The sequence below is a fragment of the Alexandromys fortis genome, unplaced genomic scaffold, assembly GCF_014885135.2.
Source record: "Alexandromys fortis isolate MF-2015 unplaced genomic scaffold, M_Fortis_MF-2015_v1.1 scaffold_141, whole genome shotgun sequence".
NCBI classification, from domain to species: Eukaryota; Metazoa; Chordata; class Mammalia; order Rodentia; family Cricetidae; genus Alexandromys; species Alexandromys fortis.
In genome coordinates, this window is record NW_026068060.1 from 1,157,213 (window position 1) to 1,181,442 (window position 24,230).

Sequence of the window (24,230 nt, forward strand, 5' to 3'; positions counted from 1 at the left end):
AGCCATTCCCAAGAGTGCATTTAAGTGGCATTGTGTAGGCCCTGCCTCACAGGGTCCTACATACAAAAATGGAATCCACACTAGCTATGTGGAGCCATGGATACTTGGATACTTCTGGAATCTGGACCCTCTGGACTGTGGGACTCTTTTGGGCTTCTGATCCAAGCCACCAGAGGGCCCTGTGGCCTTTCAGGCAGGGTGTATGTATTTGCAGCCACAAGGACCCATGCAAGCTCCTGTCAGGCCTTGGGACACCTGTCCAAGTGGTCCTGCTGGTTGCTGGCATTGAAAGGAGCAGGGGTGGAGTCTAGAACATTCCAGGAGCAGAAAATGGTCGAGTGGAGAGGTACAGGGCCTAGGACTTTAGAGCAAAGCTCTCAAGGGTAGAAGATGTTTAATATCAAGACTTAAGAAATAGCAAATCCTTCCACATCCCTGGAACCCTTTAACTCTGAAAGGGGAAAAGCTATTCTGACCAGGAAGGCAGATAGAAAGTCCTAAAACTTTCTGGAATATTTGTTTTCAGGTTTAAAATGCCCCTCCTCTCTTCTCTGGTAATTTGCAAGATGCTCAAACAGAAAGCCCCCAAATGACTTCAGATGCTCTAGGACTTCCTGGAAGTTAGCCTAAGGCTGACTCATAAGTCTGTTCCTGCTGTGACCCCCGGAAGATGACAGAGACTTGGGTAGAGAGGATGGGGCAGATCTGAGTTGACCTTGTGGCTCTGTCACTTTGGGTAAGTGGACAGCAGGTTCCTCTTGAGATGATATTCTTTGTGCACACATGAAAACTCCCTTGCTATCTGAACCCCACTTCTGAGGCTGCTGCAACCCTGCCTCCCAGAGAAGCAGACACAGCCAGGGAAAAGTTGCTCTCAACTGTTTTATTGCTAAGCTGTCATCATACAAGCCGTATAAAAATACTTTACATATAGCAAAAATAAACTACATGAAACTGGAGATTAAAATTATTTTGCATAGGAATGTGATATAGTCTGACTCCTCAAGACAGTCGGGATTTTTCCCAAACCCTGGTCCTCAGGCATCACCGGGGCAACCTCTAGGATGGTGAGACTCCCTGTGAGGGCTGAGAGGTGACAGGGGAGCAGGGGCTTCTCTGATAGGATGGCTGGGATGCTCCCACAGTGTGCTCTGGCCAACCAGAATGCTGTGGCTCCTAGTCACACAGCAACAGCACCATCAGCACCCAGTCCATCCAAAACCTGAAAGGGCGGGAACTTTATTCCCATCTGCCCCAGGGACTGCCTAGAGACAGCATTAACCCTTTGACTGCCAGGACCCCTCTGTGATCCCAGAGAGGCAGCTCAGGGAAGCACTGCTCTTGCCCAACACTGGAGTTAGGTGTAAACGAACCGGGTTAAGACGAGGATGGCTGCTGTATGTCAAGGCACGGGTGAGTCGGTCAACAGTGAAGGTGATGTCGCCTCATTTTAGCAGCGGGCAGGACTGCAGGAGGAGCTCTCGCTCTGGCTGGTTTGGGTCCATGAAGCTTGATGGCCAAAGGTGTGTCAGGTTCCTCAAGGCTGCCCTTCCCGCAGAGTTCAGGAATGCCTGGCCTGGCCACCCCTGTGTCTTTTCCGGAGTGCCTAACGAACATAGCAGCTCCCCGATAGTCTGTCAATGCAGTCTCTCTTTGGTTCTGAGTGACAATGAAAGCACATTGCTTCCAACCTCTCTGTGTGCCACTGCTGGCTGAGGGTTGATGGTGATGCAACAGATGACCAGACCACTGGACGTGAGCGAGCTATCCCAGGTCTTGGGAGGAACTAGCTCACTTTGTCCATGGCTGTGATGTGCTGGACAAAAGGTGGCTGTCCTTTGGATGCCGCACGTGGGGTCTCCTGTGAGGACTCCACACGGTTGGTTCTGACAGCATCAGCCTGTCTTTAGGATCTTGTCAGTCCATGAGAAGACAGGATTCGGTGGCTTTAAATCAAAACTACCAACTAAACCCTTTGCGTACAATTCTCAGGGACAACCCAGGCTTGAGGTTGAAGGAGTCGGTATCTTTCTCAAGCAAGAAAAAGATGCTCTTTCGTCCCAGTTCCCTCTCTCCTATCCCGAGGTCCTGATGGGGACCCAAGCCATGCCTTTGGATTTGTTTTTCTGGAATGAGAAAACAATTCAAGAATATACCATTTCTCTTACAGAAAATCAAGATATATATGTTTAAAAAAAACTTAAGAAGACATCTGACCATTTATAAATATGTTCTAACTCCAACAGGGATGAGATATTTTGAGGGCAGATTAAAAAGCGCCAAAGTCCAGGTAAGAAAATAAAGTTTAATACCATCCTAATCTGGGTGGATATATAAACTCCCCAGCAGCTGTCTTTGTACAATCAGGCAGATGTGCGGACTTCCAAGAGTTAAGTACCACATTCAGCAAGACAAACCCGTCCGAGTGCCACACTAACGTCACCGCGGATTTCACAAGGACACATTTCTGCTTCGACCCTTCAGACTCACATACAACACACCCACCCTCACGGACTTAGATCAGACTACATCTTCCCACTCTGAGAATGGTGTATAAGCCATCACTACTAGCCAAGTTTCCTTCTATATCTGCGACTGACCAAACCTCCTTGATAGCTGTCTGCTGCTCGTATACTTTCTCTGGCGTGTCTGGGAACAAATGCTACTTTCTCTCCTGGCTTCCTGATCTACTTGTGTATGAGAAGGTTTCTTAGACTACTCAGCTAAGGTAGTCTAGGGGAAAGGGCATGCACACACACACACACACACATACACAGAGGCACAGGAGTCTGAACTAAGGAAAGCCCTCTTGCACACATACACACACACAGGTATAGGAGTTTGAACTATGGGAAGCCCTCTTGCACACATGCGCACACACACACACAGGTACAGGAGTCTGAACTACGGGAAGCCCTCTTGCACACATGTGCACATACATTCACAGGTACAGGAGTCTGAACTACGGGAAGCCCTCTTGCACACATGCGCACACACACACACAGGTACAGGAGTCTGAACTACGGGAAGCCCTCTTGCACACACACACACGTACGGGAGTCTGAACTACGGGAAGCCCTCTTGCACACACACACACACAGGTACAGGAGTCTGAACTACGGGAAGCCCTCTTGCACACACACACACACACACACACAGAGGTACGGGAGTCTGAACTACGGGAAGCCCTCTTGCTGACTTGGTTAGAAGATGAGGAAGCGAGTTAGCCCTTTCTCACACCATACACAATGCAGCTGAACTGCTCACTACAATTGCAGGAAGGCACTTGGGTAAAACATTGAGATAATCCGAGGAAAGGCCCAATTCCTCATGTGCAAAAAGTGGCTCCCAGCCAGGGCAAGTGAGAACTGATCTCTAAGCCCTTGTCACCCTTCCCCAGAGAAGTGGGTATTGCTTCACAGAGGCTTCCTTTGTTCAGGAAGTGCCTCGGACCAGAGGCTTAGTGCCCAACTGCTTGTAGACATTCTGGGTTCAAAAGAGAATTCTGCTCCGGTGTATGCTTGGGGTGGGTGGAGGGAGCCCGGCGTTGCTGCTAGGGGAAAGGCTACATTAGCCAAGAAGTCACACTTTCATGCTCAAGCTGAGCCCTGGGTATGGGTCTCTGTCTGGAGAGCTAGCTGTAGCTGGCTCAGCTCCCAAGATTTACCCTTGGACGGCCTTGGCAAAGCCAGAGTTTAAGAAACCCACGATGGGTATTTAGCCACTGTGGCTTGCTATTCGGGCCCTCTACCTAGCAGACAGAGCCAAGAAAGTCATTGACATGCCTGCCCAATATGTACAGGGGCATCTGTGGTGAAGACAAACGGCTCTGTTGGAAGGAAGAACAAAAAAATGAAAGCAAAAAAAAAAAATTGCACCAGGGGAGGAAGACTGTGGAGACCTGTGGCGTGAGAGCAGAGGACACCATAGGACACACTAGCCAGCCTTGATCACACGAAGGCACATGCTGGGGTCTGAGTTACGCATGCAGCTCACATGGCAGCATCTCGGATTCCACAGTGATGTTATGTGCATCCAGGTAAGAAACAGAATAATGGGGCTATGCCAGCGCGCTCCGGCTTTTGAGTTTAGGGTAGGGGGAGATTTCAGCCCCGTCGTTCTGTTTGGTGGCAATCATGACAAACACCTGCAGGTTTTGATTGGGTTAGGTGGCTTCAGCTCTGTAACAGTCAATGCAAGGACCCAGAAGGTTCTTCCAGCTCCGGGGAGGAGGAGGCTCTGTCTGGGAGGAGGGTGGAGAGGAGCCTTTGGAAGCTTTGTTCTCAACAGGCAGCCCGAGCTGGATCCCACCAGAGGTCTGGTGCAGGCAGCAGGGTTAGGGAGTAGCTGGCTGAGAGGGCCCAGCCTGCGGACTCCTTGGTTGGCTCTTTGAAGCAGAGAAAAACAAAACAAAGGCCCAGAAGCTGGCAAACAACGTACATGGGTTATAACTTAAGGCCGGGAGTTGGAACAGGTGGTCCTGTCAGGGCAAGGCAGTTTGGCTTCGGAAAAAGACTGAAAACAAACAAAGCCCTGCTATGGCCCAGCTGGGGCAGAGATGAGACGCTCCGGTTTTGGCTCCTACAGAGACCTGGGGTTCTTGAGCCCAAAAGTTGGGCTCTTGGGCCACGTTCTTTTGGTTGCTCTGTCTAAACACCCTTCAAGAGAGAGAGGAGCCATGTCCGTGGGCTGGGGCTCTATCGAAGTTCCCCAGCTCTCTCCCCGAGGCCAGCTTCCGGGTCTCTGGCAAATTCAGCTTCCTGGTGAGTTGAGAACGGGGCTTTGGTCAGCAGGCAGTGGCTTTTTCATCCAGTCACCATGGACAACAGCTCAGCTAAGCGTTGAGAGGCAGCAGGCTCCTACACCAACAGCCTTTGCTGTGCCCACACACAGTGTTCCAGTCAGAGAAGACAGGGGGAGACAGAAGGGGTCCCAGATGGAAGGCGTCTTGCGATAATGGCTGTTCTAGGTCTGATTTCGGGGGGCAGGTCCTGAAAACTCCTTCCTGATGATTTCATTAACTAGAAAGGGGGAGACAGAATAAAACAAACACGTGAGGTGTCACCCCAACCAGGCACCCAGTTAGATGCCACTTCCTGTGTTAGCCATCTTACCTATATCACTGCGCCTACCCAAGCCCCCCCCCCACCAGCTGGCTGCTCACATGGTAGTGTGTCCCACTGTCCCCTTTCTGTCCTTTAGCTCAGGTCCTTAAGTCACCATGTGTCGACCAAACTGCTTCTGTGCCTGCCTTGTCCTCAAAGCACCAAGTATGTGATCCTGTCACATTGGACCAAAAAGCAAAATCCCAAACTCAGGGGCCCTTAAAAAGACAGCCGGGGTGGTGGGGGCAGAGTGAGGTGGGGGTGGGTTCCACAGTCATAGCTAACTGGCTGTCCACTTGCATAAAATTTCTTTTTCTTTTCTTTTTCTTGGTTTTTAGAGACAGGGTTTCTTTGTGTAGCCTTGACTGGCCTCAAATTCACAGAGATCCACCTGCTTCTGCCTCCCAAGTACTAGTTAAAGGTGTGTGCCACCACTGCCCAGTCAAAACTCCTTCCTTCCTTCCTTCCTTCCTTCCTTCCTTCCTTCCTTCCTTCCTTCCTTCCTTCCTTCCTTCCTCCGCACAGTGAGAGGTCTGCCACCACTCAAGGACTTTGTTTCAAGGCTCCAGAAGTGGAGGGGGTCCTTGAGGGGCTTGGAAGCCAGTCACCTTCCCTGTACATATGTGGTTCCAATAGGAACTGTGGGCATAGTGCCAGCCCCTGGCATGGAGCTCTTTGGCCTGTGCCAACTGGGCAGCTCATTTGAGGTGTGAGTTACTGGGATAGGGTGTGAGATCCTAGCACGGAAGATCTGGTCATGGGTTTCCCTTGGCATCACCAGCACACACGGGAGGCTGCAGAGACTGTCCCCAAACTAAGTGCACATCTTCGGCAACATTTATCAGCCAACCCCAGGATGGAAAGAAGATTTCCCCCCCACACCCTGCTCAGTTTCTCATCTGCGCTGTTTCCTGAGCGTTAGAGATCGAAACGGCGTGGAGGGCAGAGAAGCTGTGGAGATCTTCCTCATTCCAGGTTCTGCAGTCTGAGGTGCTCTGTCCTAGGAGGCCCCTGCCTAGGTGAGTCTGTGACCCCCATGTCAACAGGGGTGGACATAGGTACAGTTTTAAAAAGAATGGGCTAATCCAGGTTTGTCTCTGAGTCTCTAGCGTGGAAGTCACAGCAGCGCGTCCCTTTAGGATCATTCTGTCTTCTCTTATACATTCAGCATGTGTATTGGGGGTGAGGATTTGTCATGGTGTGTAAATAGGTCAGAGTGCAACCTGTAGAAGTCTGTCCTCTCCCACCATGTGGGTCTCAAAGACAATTCAGGTCATGGGGCTGGGCACCAAGTGCCTCTACCCGCTGAGCCGTCTCACTGCTTGTTTTCGCTTAAAACAAAATATGTTTGGGATGGGGTCTTGACATATAGTCTAGGCACTCATGACGTAGCCAAGGCTGGCCCCGAACCGACAGGCAATCCTCCCGCCTCTGTCTCAGAGTGTTGGGATCATAGGTGTGTACCACTGTGAGTGGACTTCTAAAATCTGCTGTGGGAATGTCAACCGTGGAGTGGATGACATCACCAAGCCTGGTGTACGGCGGTCAGCGCTGTCAGTGGTCACAGTCGGGAGCACGCTGGTGTACCCACAGTGCTTTGCATGAGAAGGTGGGGCTCAGTTCAGTGTTCCTCATGTGTGCTGGAGTCAGTGGGGGTCGGAATACCACTTCTGCTGTGACTTGATCATGAGCCTGGCTTTACTGACTGAACTGCTCTGTGCCTCAGTTTCTCAACCTATAAACTGGGTCCAAAAATGTTACTGCTTCCTGGTGCTGTGAGCATGGGTACATCAGCAATCAGTGACCACAGTGCCCTGGATAGAAGATGTGTGGGCCTGCAGAACACAGCGCTAGATGTCGGGTATGTTCAAGAATGAGCCTTGGGAGACCATCGTAACGAACACTTATGAGATGGTGAATAGCTCTGTTAATGGGACCCCAGGGGCTGGACTCCTACAATCAGCTGGCTGGGAACGCATGTGCAGGTACTGTATTCGGTGTTCTGGTACCAGCTCATTCACTGGGGCCTAAAACAGGAAGCTCAAGGAAGGATGCCAACTCCGGCTCTGCTGACGCAGCACTGCCAGGGCCCAGGGAGCTGCCAGCCCTCTGGGGATGGAATGGAAGCTAAATGCAGCGGGATCCTAACGGCCTTCCTTGTTTGCTCAGCCTCCGGGGTAAGAACAGTCAACTCCTCGTGGACCTTCCCATAGCCCAGGTATGCTGAGAATAGCTAATAGATATTGCTTTGTGCACCACGGGCCCTCATATAGGGTCAGCGCCCTCTGAGCAGTGCAGGCCTGGGAGGCTGACCGACCTCTCAACAGCCAGGGAGAGGCGCCGTGTTTCCTACTAACTTCAGACAGTGGTTCCCATTTCAGTAAGTTGTAGACTTACATAGTGGTGGCTATCACGTCTAGCAACCTCTAGACGTGGTAGTGGCTTTTCTTTCTGAAATCCTATGTAGCCCTGGCTGCAGGGGAGAAAGTTCTAGAATATACACCAACCAGATGATGGCAATTGCATCGTTCTATGTCAGGATAAAACTTGGGCTCCGAGTTCTGAGGGGCTCTGCTCAGTCTCTCCATCCAGGTGTCCCCTTGCAGGCCACTAGGGTAGGGGACAGCCTGCTACCCTTTGAAGGGAGTCCACAAGGCCCATTGTGATTATCTGCCCTTTATCTTCCCCCATTAGAAAGGAGAGTCCTGCTCAGCCCCATCACTGTCTTGTTCCTTTCCTGTCCATCTTTCTCTCTCTTTCATCTTGATTTAATTCTCCTATACCCCAAGCTCCTGCTCTGGGCCAATCCCTCACCTGCTTTCCGGAGTTCCCCTCGAGGACCTCGCCATCTGTCCCTTTGAGCCACCTCACTGCCCACCACTCTCTAAGCATGCGTAGTTCCCGCTGCTACCTTCCCGTTCATGCCACCAGCAAACCTCTAATCCTCTGTGTCCCCCGCCAGGCTGAGGCCATCCCTGCCTCTTCTGCCCATGCCAGCCACAACTTGGACATAGGCTCTTCTGTACCCTCCCTTCCTGGCAACTTGCTACTGCTGTTGCATCCTGTACCCCAGACACAGGAAATACCCAGCAATGACATGACACAGATCGAAAAGGCTAGACACTTCAGGCTCCATGTCAGACTTGGGTAGGGCTCCCAAGGGTGACCCAGAGTTCTGAGTCTGCTCCCCCCTTTTGTCCATCCCATAATTCCTCTGTATTTCTCCTTCCTCTGCCAGCTTATCTTCCCACCTTGGTCCATGCGCCTCCACACAGGCCCAACCCACTTCCAAATCTAACTTCTTGTCAGTTTTTGTTCCAACAGTACCTATTCCTTCCTTCACATACCCCCTAGAAGTCAGTGTTGGATCCGTAAGTCTCACAGATTGCGCTGTGCGTAGGACCATATGGCTAGTACTGGCTGAGAAATTTCATCTACAAGACGATGAACCATTCAGATTTTCTGAGCATGGCAGGACTATTTAATTCCTACCTCAGCACTAGGAACATGGCTACGCTGTGGACAGGCACTGTAGAGCCTGGAGGTCCCTTGCTGCAGCAGGCAATGGGGTTTAGATTTAGATGTGAACCCGGCCCACTCTATCAGCTTATTAAATCTGCAGCCTACACGCTGGTCAAGAAATTGTTCTGTGAGGTGTAGCATTCACCCCCTTTTGTTTCTGGAGACCCAGAATCCTCGCTGTATTTTGTGCAGGAAAAGGCCAGTTAGCTTCTGAGTTTAGTGGGCAGATTTGAGCCAGGTGGTCCACCAAAAGCACCATATTCTAAGAAAAGGATGGGTGAGGGACAGCCCGTCACAGTGCTGCTAACCCCATTAAAGACAGGGCTAAGAATGAACGTGTCTCTAACTACAGTGTGACCCAAGGCTGCCACCAGGAAAGAGAAGATGGATAGGTTTAAAAGGCATCAAAATTATAGCAGAGATAACCATTCATATACAGAGGTAATACAGCTCTAATACTATGAAGCAATAAAAAATGGCAACAGACAATATTGAAAGGGCCATGCCAGGGACCAACAGGCCCTTTTGGTAAAGGACTAGATACTACTTTCAAATTTGTGGGTGTTAGGGCCTTTCTCCACTCTTGAGATGCCTATAGGCAAATCAACATCAATATGTCTCAATAAAACTTTATTGACAAAACAGGATGGGGGCCAGATCAAGCCTCACCACCATAGTTTGCCAGTGTCAGGTAAAAGAGTAGGGTGTTTTCTTTGCCTACTTATTTGGGGAAGTCAGAGCCTCAACTAGTATTACTTATAAACTAGTCTGGGTTGGTTTAGTGGTAATATTCTAGTAGCTAAAACCGACTTGTCAAGGGATTTGTTAAAGAAGGGACTCTCAGGGGCTCTTCCTAAGCCACCCCCACCTTAGCTGCTTACTCCAGAATGGCAACTGCAGGAAGGAACAGAGAGGCCTCACTGCTTCTCTTCCAAACCTCAACTGTTTTCTACCATCCAGCCAAACTGTAGCCAGAGAGCCCCTTCTGCAGTCAGGACAGGCCTGGAGCACCCCTACCCTGGCTCTTCTGCTGTGCCCAGTCAGGAGGACATCACTTCTGCTGATGTAGGAGAAGATCCCGGGGGAGTGTCCTCTAGAGTCAAGGTCCAGCACTGGGCTTGAAGGACTGGGCCTTTCCTGTCACTCACAGCTCAGATGCTACCTGAGGATGTCATCATGGGGTTTACTTTCTGGAGAAACGTACCTTGCATCTTTTCTCTGTCCCCTTCCTGGGCTCTGGACACCTAAGACCATTAGAGCACACTCTAGAACATAGCCAGGCTATCTATCCGGGCCCAGTGGGAAAGGACAAAATCCCTCAATTGGTCGAGGGCCAGGTCAGTGTTGGGGTCAGAGGGAAGCTGAGAGTTGGGGCATCTCCCAAGTTTCCAGGCCCAAGAAGCACCGTGCACCCTGGGCCTTGTAAGTGACTTCGCTCTCCACAGAAAACACCTGTTTTTATCAGCCTGATTCCTGGGCTGTGGATGAAGCTCAGCAGGGGGTGGCTGGTACAGTGAATGCCCCTGACCTCAGCGAAGTCTGAATCCTGTTGTTGTGAAATGAGTACCTGGCCTTCCCAGGAAGGGTGCATTGTAGTATCGGGGCGCCTTTATCCCTTGCCTTCGGGAAAGTGGGGGACAAGGGTATGAACTGCCAGCTCATTGGTACACCTGCAGGCATGGCTTTTACACACTGAATTTTAACTGGGATTTTTAGTGTGACTCTGCCAAGGGCATCTGGACCTTGCCGGGGAGGTAAAGGAGCTGCTTCCTCTGACAAAAAGAAGTGGGGAGCCAGCCATGGCCCAGCACCCCAGCAGTGCCAACTTAATCGCTGTCCCAGAGGGCTTAGCCACAAAGTCAGGCTGATCACGTGGGAAGGGCACAGGAGAGTCGTCACTTCCTCCTTTACCCTCGGGACTATATTGTCAGAGACAAGCTTGCCCCAACCAGTCTGGTTCAGCCAGCTGATCCTTCTGTGCAGCCCCAGAGGTCAAAGTCAGTCAAGTCTAGGCAGACAGGAAGCCAAGCAAGGTCATTTGTGTACTAGAGAAGACCACACACACACTCCTGCTCAATCAGCTTCCTAGAGCTTCTACTCAATACAGAACCCCCATTCCTGTAGGGTGCAGGGTCCCCAGAACAGCATGCAAACCCCTGCATCCACCCCCATCTCAGACTGAGAGTCTTGGCACTGTCAGGAGTGGGATCCGCAAGGACAGTTGGCCAGCGAGCAGAGAGCCTTGCGGTTGGTGCTTTCTCTCTGACTTAACCATAAATTTGAGGTAAGCAAACATAGCTGGTGACCCCAGGGAGAAGTAGAAGAATCCGTTACCTTTCGCTTTGATTTCTCGGATCAAAGACCAGTCACTCGGTCTCATAATATGTTTTGTATCCAGCTAAGGTGTGTGTCTATCAGTTCTGAAAAAGACGTGCAAAACCATTTTTGAGAAGAAAAGGAAAAATTACCTTTGAACTCTATCATACTTCAAATTTGTTCCTAGCTACACAACCCAGGACAGAACTTCACCCTTAGACGAGAGTTTCTGGCCATTCTGTGTTAACTTCCTGGCCTGAATGAACCCAACAACTGGGGTCAGTACCACTGAGATGAGGGACTTTATACAAAGCAGGGGTAGTCTCTGAGGCAAAAAAAAAACGCATCAGCAAAAAACGAGGAACTGTGCCTGTCTCTAAGCAATTCGAAGGCCTCTCACCAGTCGAGCCTACAGAAAAGGAATCCCAGGAGGGACCCACCTACTGTGATGTAGCACCTCAGGGTTTCCAAGCTTTCCTAAAGAGTTTCCCTGAAGTTAATTCTCTTCAAAGCCTCTTGCCCCTCAGGGCAATGAAGGTGCCCTTTGTTCTCAGAGAAGGAGACCTGCCGTTGTTTTTAACCCATCTATTGTCTTTTCTCTTCCACTTGGATCAGTTTCTTGCCGCTCAAGCTTTCAGAGTCCTGTCTTCCCTGTCCCCTCTGGAGGGTACACGAAGGCCTGAGCTTCCTTTGATGCAAACAACTGTGTGTCTCTGAGGTTTCTGTTAGATTGGGGGGGGGGGGAATGCAGAACTTGAATCCACTCTCAAGGAGAGCCAGGAACCCCTGGAGCCTCATCCGAGAGGAGGGGCTTCTTTTCAGCACTACAAGCCATGCTGGAACTTCCCACTAGGGCTGGATGGGTCCAAGGCTGACCTGGGACTACACGGCCCACGTTGTCCATCTGTTCTCACAGAGACAGTAGGAGACGTGGGAACCCTGTCTTTCCTAGTCTCTCTAGAGACACAGAGGGCTGCTCTCCAGTGTTCAGGGAGTATGAGGCCCTGTCTGGCCTTTCGTGTGTACATTTTGATAGCTCCTCCAAAATCCAGAGCAAGTGTTATCAGGCCTTTCCTTCCGGTGTTAAAGACATTAACACCCTCGACAATGGCCATGTTAGGAGTTTTACCTCTGGCCAGCACCCCTGAATGGCTAGTTAGGATGTCTACTATAATGCTCAAACTTTACACGGCCCAAACTCGTTTCTGCACCCTCTGTCTCCCAGACCCAAAAGCCCCAATTCCCCTCATTCCCAGTATACTGTTTCTAGTTCCATTTACTGTTTTTTTCTTTTGAGACAGCGTCGCATAGCTAAGGATGGCCTTGAACTTCTGATCTGCATACGATGAGATTACAGGCACGTACCAACAGGTCAGTATATGTGGTGCGAAACCCAGGGTTTGCAATGCCAGCACCAGCTTGTTCCCACTGTGAGAAATGCAGATGACTATCCCCAGCAATGCTGACACCTTCTCACAGCTTATGGCCCCTGTCTACTCAAAAGCTTCTGCATCTGTCCTGGAAGAGGGACTAACTGCCCTTCCACAGCCTCAGCCTCCAGCTTAGGTTCCTGCCTGCCAGCGGGGTGATTTCCCCTCCTCCACTTGTTGCTCCTAGAAAAAGAGCTCAGAAATACCACGTGGCTAAGGGTTTCAGTGTGTCCCCATAACACCAAGCTAAGCAGCCCACAGGGGATGGTAGTGTTACCAAACTGCTTAGTGCTATGGTCAGAGTTCCTGCCTGCCCTACCTCCATGAACTGCAAAGCTGGTACCAAAGCCAGGGGAGTCTGCACCTCAAAAAGGCAGTACCCCTCACTGTGTGAGTTGAGGTGCTGCACCTCTTCCTGTTAGTGATGAGGTTTCTCACTGCTCTTGGTGGAAGCCAGAGGCAGGGCCTCTCTCAGTCTGAGACATACAGCTCGACTTGGGTCCGTGATTCCAACCTCTTACCATATCCCCCTGTGCTGGTGAAGTGCAGGCAGCCCCAACCGCAGCCTCGCAAAGGCTCCAGGTTTAATGGAATTGCTGTTCTCAGGCCAAACTATTGAGGGCAAGAGAGGGGTTGTCCCTGCCATGACCCAAGCCCTATAGTCCCCACTAACCTTTCTCTGGTAGTGATGTACTAGCTCTGGTTCCTTAAGGAGCCCCTTTGGAGTTTGCACCAACCTTGCCTTCCTGGGGCTGGAAACCCTTTCACCCAGCACCCATCTCCTGACCTGGGGAGCCTGTCAGGAGCCAGCCCCACGGACTCCCATTTAGGGTTTTCCAAATCTGAAAGACCTTCAGGATGCACTGAGCAAGGATGCTAACTGCTTCTGGAAGCTTCTGGAATGAAAGCACGGTGACAGTCAAATTCTTGCATGGTCTCATCTGCCACCGCTGTGGCATGAGCTGAGCTCAGCAATGCTACCTATCGTCTCTAGAACCCTCTGGTAACTAGGACTACTATCCTGTCTCCCTGCGAGTTACACAGGAAGTAGGCCATATGGAGCCCTGTGAGGGCTCTGGGAATATGAAGATGGACATTAAGAGGCATCCTCCTCATGCTCCAAAGCCATTGGTCCGAGACTCAGTGCCCCCTCTGGGGGTCTCCTACAAGGCTACAGGAAGACAAAACAGGACACACTACTCTTCTGCCATGAGCACTGTGATTCAACAGTCAAGAAGTGATTTGCTTAAGCTACAGTGATTACAATAAACACACGAGAAGTTGCCCGAGTCAAGGATCTGCCCTCTGGCCGGCTTCCTGACTCCTGGAGCCACAGGCACACGTGGCTAGAAGGCCCAGCACATGTTAGAAAGGTATGTGTGTTTGTGAGTTGTGAAGCCAAAGGGAAGCAGAGGCAGGTCAAGGGGCCTGTTCAGTCTGATGGCTCTAAGGTTCCAGTAGGCCAGGAGAGAGCCTGCTCCCAGGACACCAGCACACCCCACATCTGGATGCTTGCACATGGACTTGAAGCCCAGGAAGAAATGCCAGGAAGTGTAGCGTCTCTGTAAAATCAAGACCTAGGCTGAGTTCACCCTGCAGCCGGCTTCTGCTCCCTCAGCTCAGCAGAAAGTCTCCTGAGCAACGCCTCTCCTGTCAATCAAATGACCACACAGCTGTCTCAGCAGCAAGCCTAGCAGAAAGGCTCTGAACGGAGCCACGTGCCAACTTCCTCTCCCTTCCGCATGCTCACTGTGGCCCACCCCAGGCTCTTCAGGAAGACGGGCCATAAAGCAAGCCTTAACATCAAGGCTGATGCAAGATTCTGTGAACCGGAGTTCAGGAAGCAACCATCCAAACCCACAGAGCAGCCGTGACCGCAAATGAGATGAAACAACTAATTGTTTGGGAAACCGTGCATCTCAGTGGCTTGAAAGGCTTAGGCAAAGGCTACTTGGCAACTTCTGAGATTGTGTGTGCCTGCCAGGTGGGACGGAGGCCAGGGGAGGGCAGCTTAGCCCTCCCGCCGGAGGAGCAGGTGCAAACCACAGCAGCAAGCAAAGCTTCTCCCACAGTCCCCATGCTTATCACAGGTCAGAGTCTCCCCTCACTGAGGGTGAGATCCCCAACTCCTGACTGGACTTCAAGAGACCTTACCATCATATACCAAGTGACTGGGTAGTTTCTGCTCCTCTCATAAACTCACCTTCTAGAATCTTCTATGCGCTGCCACAAGTGCCACCACCTGCTCACAGTCGAGTCCCCAACACAGGGTGCCCTGCACAGGTATCCATAGACTTCAAGTGCCGAGGCAAGCCCACCTCCTGTGCACAGGCGCGGCTATGCTGCACTCCCTGCTAGAACAACTGCTCCTGTGTTCTGGGCACTTAGTCTGCCCTTTCCCCAGATGGCCCCAGGCACACGTGCCTCCCTCCTACACTTCAGATTCGTTACCTGTTTGGAAAGAAGCCCCGCAGGACCCAAGTGAGGCCTAGACCCCATCTTAAGTCTCCTCTAATGGGAGTTGTTGGCCCAGTGGTTGCCTGGAGTGACCAGTATGGCGTGCCCTTGTCCACTCTGTCCAGCCTTCCTCATGGCTACTTGCTGGGGACTGAATTCTCTCTGACCCCCCCAAGTTTGTACTGTGAGCTGTTAGCCCCTGTGTGAGGGCATTTGAAGATGGGGCCTATGGTCTAGGGATGAAACTAAGGGATCGAGAGCATCCCTAGCATGCACAAGACCCTAGGTTCTGTGCCAAACCTCACTAAATACAAGATGAGGTTGACATGAGGGAACAATGCCTTCCCAAGAGCCCAGGGGTGGTCTGTATGTCTCTCTTACAGATGCAGCAGAAAGGTTTAACTGTAAACTCAGCAGAGCCCGGCACAGAGCTGTCTACACTGGTCCCCTCATCTTGGGCATTCAGCCCCCAGGACTGTAAAGAGATGGATGCCTATGATCTTGTTACCCAGCCTGCCTGACGCTACAGTCTCAAGAGGCCTGTTTTGACCAACTCATTTCTCCATAATGTCCTGAGTCAAGCATCATAAAGTCCTTGAGGCAGGCATCAAGGTTAAGGGACTGCCTCGTCCAGGACCACAGGGCTAGCCTGTGACAAGGCTCTCAAAGAGCTGCTATCACCTCCACATTGCCTGTGTGCATCCTTGCCCATCTTCCCCTTCCTCTGTCCCTGGCATCTTTATGGGTTTCCAGGTCTCTCCAGTTAGCAGCCTCACTCCATAGCTCTCCATCCTACTCAGCCATTACACTCGAAGGAAGGGGCTTGTAATTCAGGACAGGCATCACGGCCTGACTGTTCACAGCCAGACTGCTGTTGTCCAAATCTGCGGTGTCCTTTCATAGGCTCATCCCATGCCATCTCTATAAAGACAACAGTCATTCCTAACTTCAGGCTTTGGAGGCATCAGCGATGCAGCCTCCTTACCCACAACATGGCAACCCGGGCAGAAGATGGCGGCTCTCAGTCTACATCCATCTCACACAGGTCCTCTTCCTTTGGAGGGGGAGGGGAAGAAGTACAAATCACATCCTGCCCCCACAGAGTACCAGCTGCCTCAGGCTGACCACGTGTGGAATAGAATTCTGAGTCACCCCCTGCTGCAAACCAGAGACCTCGGGAAGCTAGCCCCAGCAGCAGCCAGCCGCCAGACATACAAGGCCTCAGGTCTTCTGAGAAAAGTGCCCTGCTCCAAACTGTCCCCAGCTCTCAGGATGAGTAAACCCAGAAGTTCTGAGCCTCCGATTTCAAGTGAGGCAGAGGTGCTAGCCAGGCAATGGCATGTTGCTGGGTGGGGGCGGGCGGAGTAGTTTGCACCCTAAGGTGGTGAAGGAGCTGTCTGCCTTCAACTGTGCCCTAGAAGATTCACATCTGCAAGAATCAAGCAACACAGGATGGTGCTGTAGGACCCAACTCCGGCACCCTCTGACCCCAGCCACCCACACCCACCAGGCACCCTGGGTAGTGTTTTCAATAACCCAGAGCTCTGTCAGGGGCCTAAAGAGGAGCAGGGCTGTGTGTCAGGGTGCACAGGAGATGCCACTGAGATGGCTGGCCAGTCAAGCTCACCTCTGGAGTATCTAGAGAAGCGTGGCATGCGGGTCTTGTGCAGGTCCCAGGATTGGATATGTCACCCTACTTTGTCCCATACGAGACATGTTAGCAGGAACCAGTGTCACAGATACCTGGCTCTGGATGGGTCAGAGCGAGACCCTGGGCATATGGCTAGAAACAGCCTCTGGAAGGCAGCCCCTAGCAGTACAGGGACTGTGTGGGAGAGACAGATTGTACAGGTGACTGTGGAGGGCAGATGGGAAAATCTCTGGTATTGATGTTCAGGGCTGTCCTCCTTGGATGTGTCCTGGTCATAAGGCAGAGGATGGTGCCCTGAGCTTCGGGCCATGCCATTCCTCTGCTGGGCAAGTTCTTTTCCTTAAGTGTGTTAAAGAGTCCATGATCTAAGGTTGACCTAAAACTCAGGGGAGTTCTGGGGGCCGGAGAGCTGGCTCAATGGAGAAGAAGACGACACAGCAGAAGACAGAAGAGAGCCAGCTGGTTCCAGGACCCACAAGAGGTCTAACAAGTCAGCACAGGGACAAGGCCCCAGGAGAGCCCTGTCTGCTGTGAAGAAGCCAATGACAGGCCCATGGGGAAGAATGGACATCTTAGCAGATGGGACTATGAGTGAGTAACTCAGAAAACCGTGGCCCTGGACGCCAACCCTAAGTAGAATTGTGCAGGGTGATGGGAGGGGCTCCTATGCTAGAAGGTGACTTAATGATGTCAGGGGAGAAAGGGCCCTTCATTGGCCCTTAGGCTTGGTGAACTCAGAACGCCTGGTCGGTTATAAAAGCACAGACTGAGGCCCAACAGTGTCGATCCTGCAGCACCGAGTGGGGCCCTGCACGTCTTTCAGGTCAGATAACTGATCAGAAACAAAAGGAAGTGACGAGCATGGAATTCGGGGAGCCATCTCTCTGGTGGAGTGAAGGGTGTGTTTAAGAAGACATGCCGAGTTCAGGCACAACGCTTACCTGAAGCCCAGGAGCTGCCACTCTGAACGCCATCACTGATAGAAATGCCACACACCGTCCCTGCTGTTAGGGGTAAAACCCAGACCCTGGAAGACTATATAGCACAGCCACCTCTTACAGAGCATGAGACGTCACAGACAGGGGCAGGGCGGGACTACGTAGAAAGTGACCAGACACCAAGCTGGCCAGAGTCTGTGCTCTGCTTGACCCATGATGAATGTACATCACACACACTGCAATGTAACATATAATATGCAAAATACATATCCTTGAGTATATAGCTATGTATTATAAATGTTATTATCTATAAGGAGCATTTACAGAACAACTGAAATTGTGAGCCCTGCATTTTATGTGATTAAAATTTTCTCACTTTTAGAAAGGACAATGTTAAAAGTGGGGAATTTTTTTTAAAGTCCTTAAGTTTTAGAGACTAGGTCAGGAAGGCCAGGCTAGCCTCAGACTCCCTCTGTAAGCCAATGTTGATGCTGATCTCCTGATCCTCCTGCCTCTACCTCACCAGTGCTGGGATGACAGGCACACCCCATCGCCATGTGGTGCTGAGATGAAACCCAGAGTCTGCCTGCACTCTGCCAACTGAGCCACATCTCCTGGCTCTTTTAGAGAGTCAAGACTGAGGGGTTATAGCCAGCCAGCCTTCTCCAAACAATCAGAGGGGTCAAAGGTCAGAGGCACCCCGGTTTAAATTTGCTCTCAAGGAGTATCAATAGGTAGTATGTAATTTTGGTTCTTTTTTGTTCATATAGTTGATAAAACACGCAAGCCTCAGTCTACACATAGGACTCTTTCCTGCCTGATGCCTCAGGCACATTGCTAAGCAGAACAAGACAGGGTAGGAAGTCCTTATTTAGACCCAGCCGATGGCAGGGACAAAAGGACCTGCTCAAATCGGCCATTCAAACCTTAAAACATCAATTATGTTAAGGCCATGAGTTCATAATGGCTCTAAATTAGTCACACACGCACACACAACTCCAATTGATACCAGGGAAGGATGTTAATAAACCAACCTATTCTTTTTAAAGTGGTAAATAATGGAGAAAAATCGGGGCATTCATCTAGCTTGCCGGTCTCTCTGAATTCTTCCATTGTGGGCATGGGGAAGCTTCCCTTTCCAGCCCTTTTCCAGCTTACCGAAGAGGAAGGGTTGGCTGCTTGGGAACAGAGTGTCACCCAGCGCTGATAGTCTACCAGGGGACTTGTTGGGGGAAGCATTCCCTAGCAAGCACTACTAACTGCCAGGGACAGGTCACCTGAAATCACACCCCTCCCAGTGAGGACACACCACCTCCTGGGAGGTCGCCTTTCACACCTCTCAACTGTCATGCTACCATAAACTACTACTAGAGGCAGAGAACCGAGCTGAACCTCCCCCACCAGAACAACAGAAGCAGAAAGAAGCTGGGCCAGGAGAAATTCCACATAGGACAAACCACCACGTTCATGTTTCTTGCAGTAAAAATGGTTGACTAAACTCTGTGATAGGCCCCTCCTTGTGAAACATTTGGGGCTCAATAGAGGAGCAATGGAGCAGTGTGGGGTAAGAAACTTAGAACAAAGGCGGTCACTCTCTCGAGCTAATTCTAGTGCAAACGCATGATAAAATCTTAACAGTGAACAAGGTGGGCTGGGAGGCAGCTCGGCGTAAATTCCTGCTGCACAAGCAAGCGGACCAGGAACCCATGTAAAGTCTGGACGTGCTGGCATATACTAATAATCCCAGTCCTAGGAAGAGAGGTGGACCCCTGGGGGTTGCCAGCCAGCCAGCCAGGTCAGTGATCTCCAGGTTCAGCGAGAGACCCTGACTCAAAAAATGTAAGAGAAAAAGACTTGCCCTCCGACCTCACAGACACAAGAACGCTCACACGCACACACAGATTTCCTGAAGGTCCCTCAGCCCTAAGGAGGAAGGCAGCAGACTGACAGAGGCAGTGAGGACTTCCAAGATCCCCACCTGTGCAGGCGCTGCCTTAGGCAGCCACAGGGGTCAATGATGCCCCTGAAATTACATGCCTATGGGTCCCCACAGGAATGTGACCAAAACCAGTCAGCACAGGACAGCCAGCAGATGCTGTGCTGCTAAGTAGCTCAGATGCAGGAGGCAAACGGTGGGCCTGTGGATTGGGCAAGTGGCTGCTTCTACACGACACTACCATGCCTGGGTCTTCCTTGCCTTTGACTTCTGACAGCTGTGAGGGAAGGGGGGCCAAAACAATGCCCCACTTCTTTAACGCTGACATCTAATCTAAATACTAAAAAAAAAAAAAAAAAAACCAAAACACTGTGTGGGTGGGCCAAGCAAAATTTTCAGGCTAACTGCACCCAGGGAATATCAGCGGGCCACCCCTTTCCCACATCTGAGAGCTGACAATTCAACACATGTGTAGGAAGACACAGAGGGAACTATTGAATCAGTTTGGGATCAGCTCATTTGTCGGTGCCCAATAAAGCTGCGAATTCAAAAGATGCCATCAACTCCCAGAAATCTGTGCACCCCGGCTGCTGGAATCTCACAGGCACTCCGCCATCCTTAGTTTATGCAACAGAACCTCCACTTTCTCCAGGCTTTTGGAAAACCAGCAGCCAAGGAGTGTCCTTCCAGCTTTTCTGGGACAGCAGAATCAAGGGGCCACAGAAGAAACTCATTTGTTAGTCCAAAGGGCCTGTACCCAACAGTTCTGCCACAGACCCAAGCTAGGTGCCCCACACTGGATGCAATGTGACCCAGGGGCTACCTGCTCTGGCTCACCTGCCCAGAGATCTAGTTTCAGAGCAGTACAGAAGGTAAAACAGACATCAGTCCAAGCCCAACAGGCTTTGTTCGTAAGCACCAGAGCAGACAACCCTCACGCCCAACCCTGAGCATCTTCCACTTCGCCCAGAGACACAGAGCAGGCAGTGTTGATCAGCAAAGCAGGCCCGGCTTTATAAACGGTCTCAATGTGACTGGATCCCCAGATCAATAAAAAATTAAAGAGGTGTCAAAAAACCCCACGGGAAAGAGCCAAGTTGATGGTTTAATCATTCCCCAAGACCCAAGCCCTTCTCCAGGTGCTAAAATCAAGTCCAGTGCATCCCGGGCAAGAAGCAAGTCCAACAGAACGGTAGAGGGCAAAGCCCAAGGACCAAATCCAAACAGCACTCAATGGGATGGGAGAAAAAAAAGATACAACTTCTTCACAAAAGAGGCACAGGGTGGGGGCCAAGCCCCTGGGAAAACAAAACTCCACCAGCTACCCAATATGAATTTACTGGTGGAGAAGGAAGAGCGGAGAGAGTACAGAAGGAAGATTCGGCTAACTGCTGGTCAGTTCCTAGTCTTGAGCCACAAACTTGCTTTTTGGGGAATGTGCTTTTCCATAGAGAAGTAAGCTATAGCTACAGCTGTATTTGAGGGAAATAGAATCATATATTACATAAACACACAAGATTACTTTAGGTGTGGCCTGGGAGACGGGGGGCCCAGCATGGTCTACAGGGTGCTGGCAGATGGCTCAGTGGATAATGTACTTGCCATGAAGATCCAGGCTGCCATTTTGGGGTGGCCCATTTGTAGCACTACACTATTAATTTGGGGTGGGTGTTAATATAGTTCAATATTTAAATACAGTGGAAAATACTCAGTTTTCACCCAATGTCTACTGCTCATGCATTTCCTATGAAGAACAAGAGCCAAACAGCTTTCAAAACATCATTTTCAACACCCACAGATGCTTGGTCATATGCATGCACAAGCTAGGCTGTCCCCGCAGGTCACCTCCAGGCTCTGGCCAGCACAAGACCACATCCTCTCTCTCCCCCAGGAGGGAGAAAGACAGCAAGGATGCCTGCAGATTTGGGCCCTGGTCCTTCTGCACCCACAGTCTCCTTCCTGTGGCTAAGACCCAAGGGCATGCCCATGCCCCCAAGGCCTGTGGTAGACTTGGTGGTGAACTGGCCTGATGACCCTCAAACCACAGTTCAGCTGTGGCATCACCATGGCTCCCAGGAGGCGTCATCAATGGTGAGGGTCACAGGTGACAGTCACTGCTTCCCAGGCATTGCTCCCAAGGGTCTGCATCCAGGCACGGAACCACAGCCACCCTGCATTCACACTAAGGAAGTGGTGGAGGTGACCTACACTCTTGTCCTATTTTGGCACTTCTAGACGCATCTCGAACAACCCAACTTGGGGAAAGATGCTCACCTCGGCTCCATCTCCTTCCTGCTGGGGATTCACCTTCTCCAGCGTCAGCTGTGTCTAAAATGAATGTGCACCCCAGGGCCACACTCTGAGGTTCTCAGACTACAGACCTTGTTGGGCCCTATGAATATACTTGGCGTTATCGAAATGTGCAAACCCATGAAAACACTTATCAGCCAGGTCAATGTCAGTAAAAGAATCATTATAGGAAAAATTGTGTAAAAACTATTTCTTTTCAGAATTTTCCACTTAATATTTTGGACTGGAGTTGAGCGTAAGAAACTGAACTGAAGAACAAAAATCCAAAGATAAGGGAGGTGACTATAAACTTTTGGTTGTCCTGGAAACGGCACGTGAACTTGACTCTTGCCCCCCTCACATCTGTTTCCCAAAGGCAGCCAGAGCCACCTTCTCCAAAGATATCCAGATCACTGCTGCAGAAAACCCCCACCACCACCTGCTGCACTGACTTCCAGGTCACCTTCACCTGCTGTTCCCAATCCCCCCACCCCGAAATGCTCTCCCTTCAGACCTTCCCACGGCAGTGCTCACCTCTCTGCTGCCCGCCAGCTCCTACCTGTGTGACGTCCCTCATCATCATTCAACCCCCTAGACACTGGCATCCACACTGCATCTTTCCCCGAACATAACAAAAACGCTTCAAGACAAGGCTTTCTTACCCCTCCACACACATAAAGCCCAGGACAGGGCCTGGTTCAGGCAGCAGTCAGAAAATATTTGGAGGTCTGGGCATGAACAGTGGGAGATCAGAGGCCAAGGACCACTGCGGAGGACGAAGTGGTAGGACAGGGAGCTGGAGAGGGTGGAGAAGGGATGGGGGAGGGACTCAGTTACTGGACCAGCTGCCATGTGCAGCCTGAACTGCCCAGGCACAATCTAGGGCTCTAGGGGGAGAGAGTAGATCCATGACCCAGGACAAAGCAGGTCAGCGTTGACAGATGACATGTCAAGGGCGGGTGAAGGGGACCCACTGCACCCAGAATGTTACACATTTCCCATTTTGAGGAGACTTTTGTAAGCATCTTTAAGTACCAGAGTGGGAAGAGCAGATGAGCTCTCAGCACAAGAAGGAACAGCCCAAACAATGAAGAACATGCAGGAATGCAGCTCAGAAGAGGGGCACAAGGCAGGACACTTGGTCATGGGCCAAGTTTGGAGACACTGGGGTGTGGCTGTGGCGCTCCTTGGACCCAGGGGAGAGGCTGGGCAAACTTCCAAGGTCAATGTTTGCCTCTGTGCAGAGACTCATGTCTACTGTGTCCTGCTCATTCTGGGCTCACTAGCTCTGGCTTCAGGGAGTGAGACCCCTTTGAATGACAACCGAAAGGAGCCCAAACCCAGTCACCCTCCAGGAGATGGAAGCATGTCTTGAGTCTGTCTGTCTGCTTTAAACCCCAAACAACAGATCAAGAATCCCACACCACAGAGGAATGTACACAAGGTTCTGGGTGCAGGGCCAGGTCTCTCAGGAGAATCCAAAGCCCTAGCAAACAAAAGCCAAACGGCGCCCACATTTTCTGAGTTTGCCCCAGAGCATGGCAGGCCACACCAAGCAGAACTTTGGGAACAAAGCAAGCCAAGCACCAAACTGGCCAAAGACACCTTGCTGCCTTGGGGACACATGACTCAGGCCTAGGGAGACAAAGTATAGATGGAGAAATCTGAATATAGTGTTTGAGGGACCAGCGCTGGGCTGCAGGACCAGACATGCTGTGGGCCACACCTCGAGGGCTGTGGGCAGACAGAGGACAGAGACCGTGGGAATGGCTCCCCTCAAAGGGCACCTCCTGGTCTTCCAGATTTTTTTCTAATGTCAACCAGGACAGTCAAGGCTCTGAGAAGTCCCACAACACCCTAACCTTTTCACCTTCTAAAACCACAGAACCTTCCTACAGAGGATTCCCCACCGAGATTGGAGATGGGAGGGGGTCACAAGCGTGGTGAAGGGGTACTGAAGAAAAGCTTCCTGCAGTGGGAGCCATCTGTGCCCAAATCTCTCTGAGAGCAGAATCATGTTGGGGGAGGGGAGCTCACCCCAACACACCTGTGAGCCTTCCTATAGATTCCGCATAGGGCACCTAAACCCAGCTGCTTCCTCTGTGGCACGAGTCATCCCTTCTGCGCATCTGTGGCAGACACAGATGGCCACCTCTGACCCACTGAGGCATCTACCTGCAGGTTCCATAACTGAGGTGACTCGCATTCATCTTTAACGCAAGATGATGGGGGGGGGCACATCTCTGCTCCCAGAGACCAAATTAACCCCTCCACAGAGGCTGCTGGGAAACACCCACCCTGTTCAGACACTCATCCCTAAAGCACCTTGCCTCAATGGGGTCAGTCCCCTGCCTCCACATGAAGTGAGGCCAAGTACACACTGAGGATGGTGGGAGCTGCAGCTCTGTTGAGTTCTCTTTGCCAACAGCCCTCTTTGAATCAAGCAGCAAGACTGGCTCTCACTGGGATGTCTAATATTCACAGGTAGAGCGTACAGAAGTCCCTCACCACTGCACTCGACTCCCAAGCCCCATCAGTTCACACAGCATTGCTATTGGGTCGGTCTGCCCGGGCACGCGGGGCCAC

The 24,230-nt window shown here is 51.2% G+C and overlaps 1 protein-coding gene and 1 long non-coding RNA gene across 3 annotated transcripts in view; one reads left to right on the forward strand and one right to left on the reverse strand.

Annotated features, from left to right (window-relative positions):
- The window catches only part of LOC126487432 (uncharacterized), a 169,835-nt gene extending 145,914 nt beyond the window's left edge, over positions 1-23,921 (forward strand). Inside the window, exons 2-4 of the long non-coding RNA XR_007588380.1 lie at positions 2,247-4,039; positions 5,951-7,323; positions 12,245-23,921. This is a non-coding gene — a long non-coding RNA (uncharacterized lncRNA). The remainder of the gene's footprint in view (positions 1-2,246; positions 4,040-5,950; positions 7,324-12,244) is intronic.
- The window catches only part of Nfatc2 (nuclear factor of activated T cells 2), a 107,737-nt gene continuing 87,540 nt past the window's right edge, over positions 4,034-24,230 (reverse strand). Inside the window, exons 10-11 of one of the 2 annotated variants that reach the window (XM_050120183.1) lie at positions 10,962-11,047; positions 4,034-5,021 (exon numbers count right to left, since the gene is read on the reverse strand). In XM_050120183.1, the coding sequence (XP_049976140.1) occupies positions 11,004-11,047 (44 nt within the window). In that variant the 3' untranslated portion in view covers positions 4,034-5,021; positions 10,962-11,003. The remainder of the gene's footprint in view (positions 5,022-10,961; positions 11,048-24,230) is intronic. The other variant, XM_050120182.1, reaches the window with a different exon arrangement.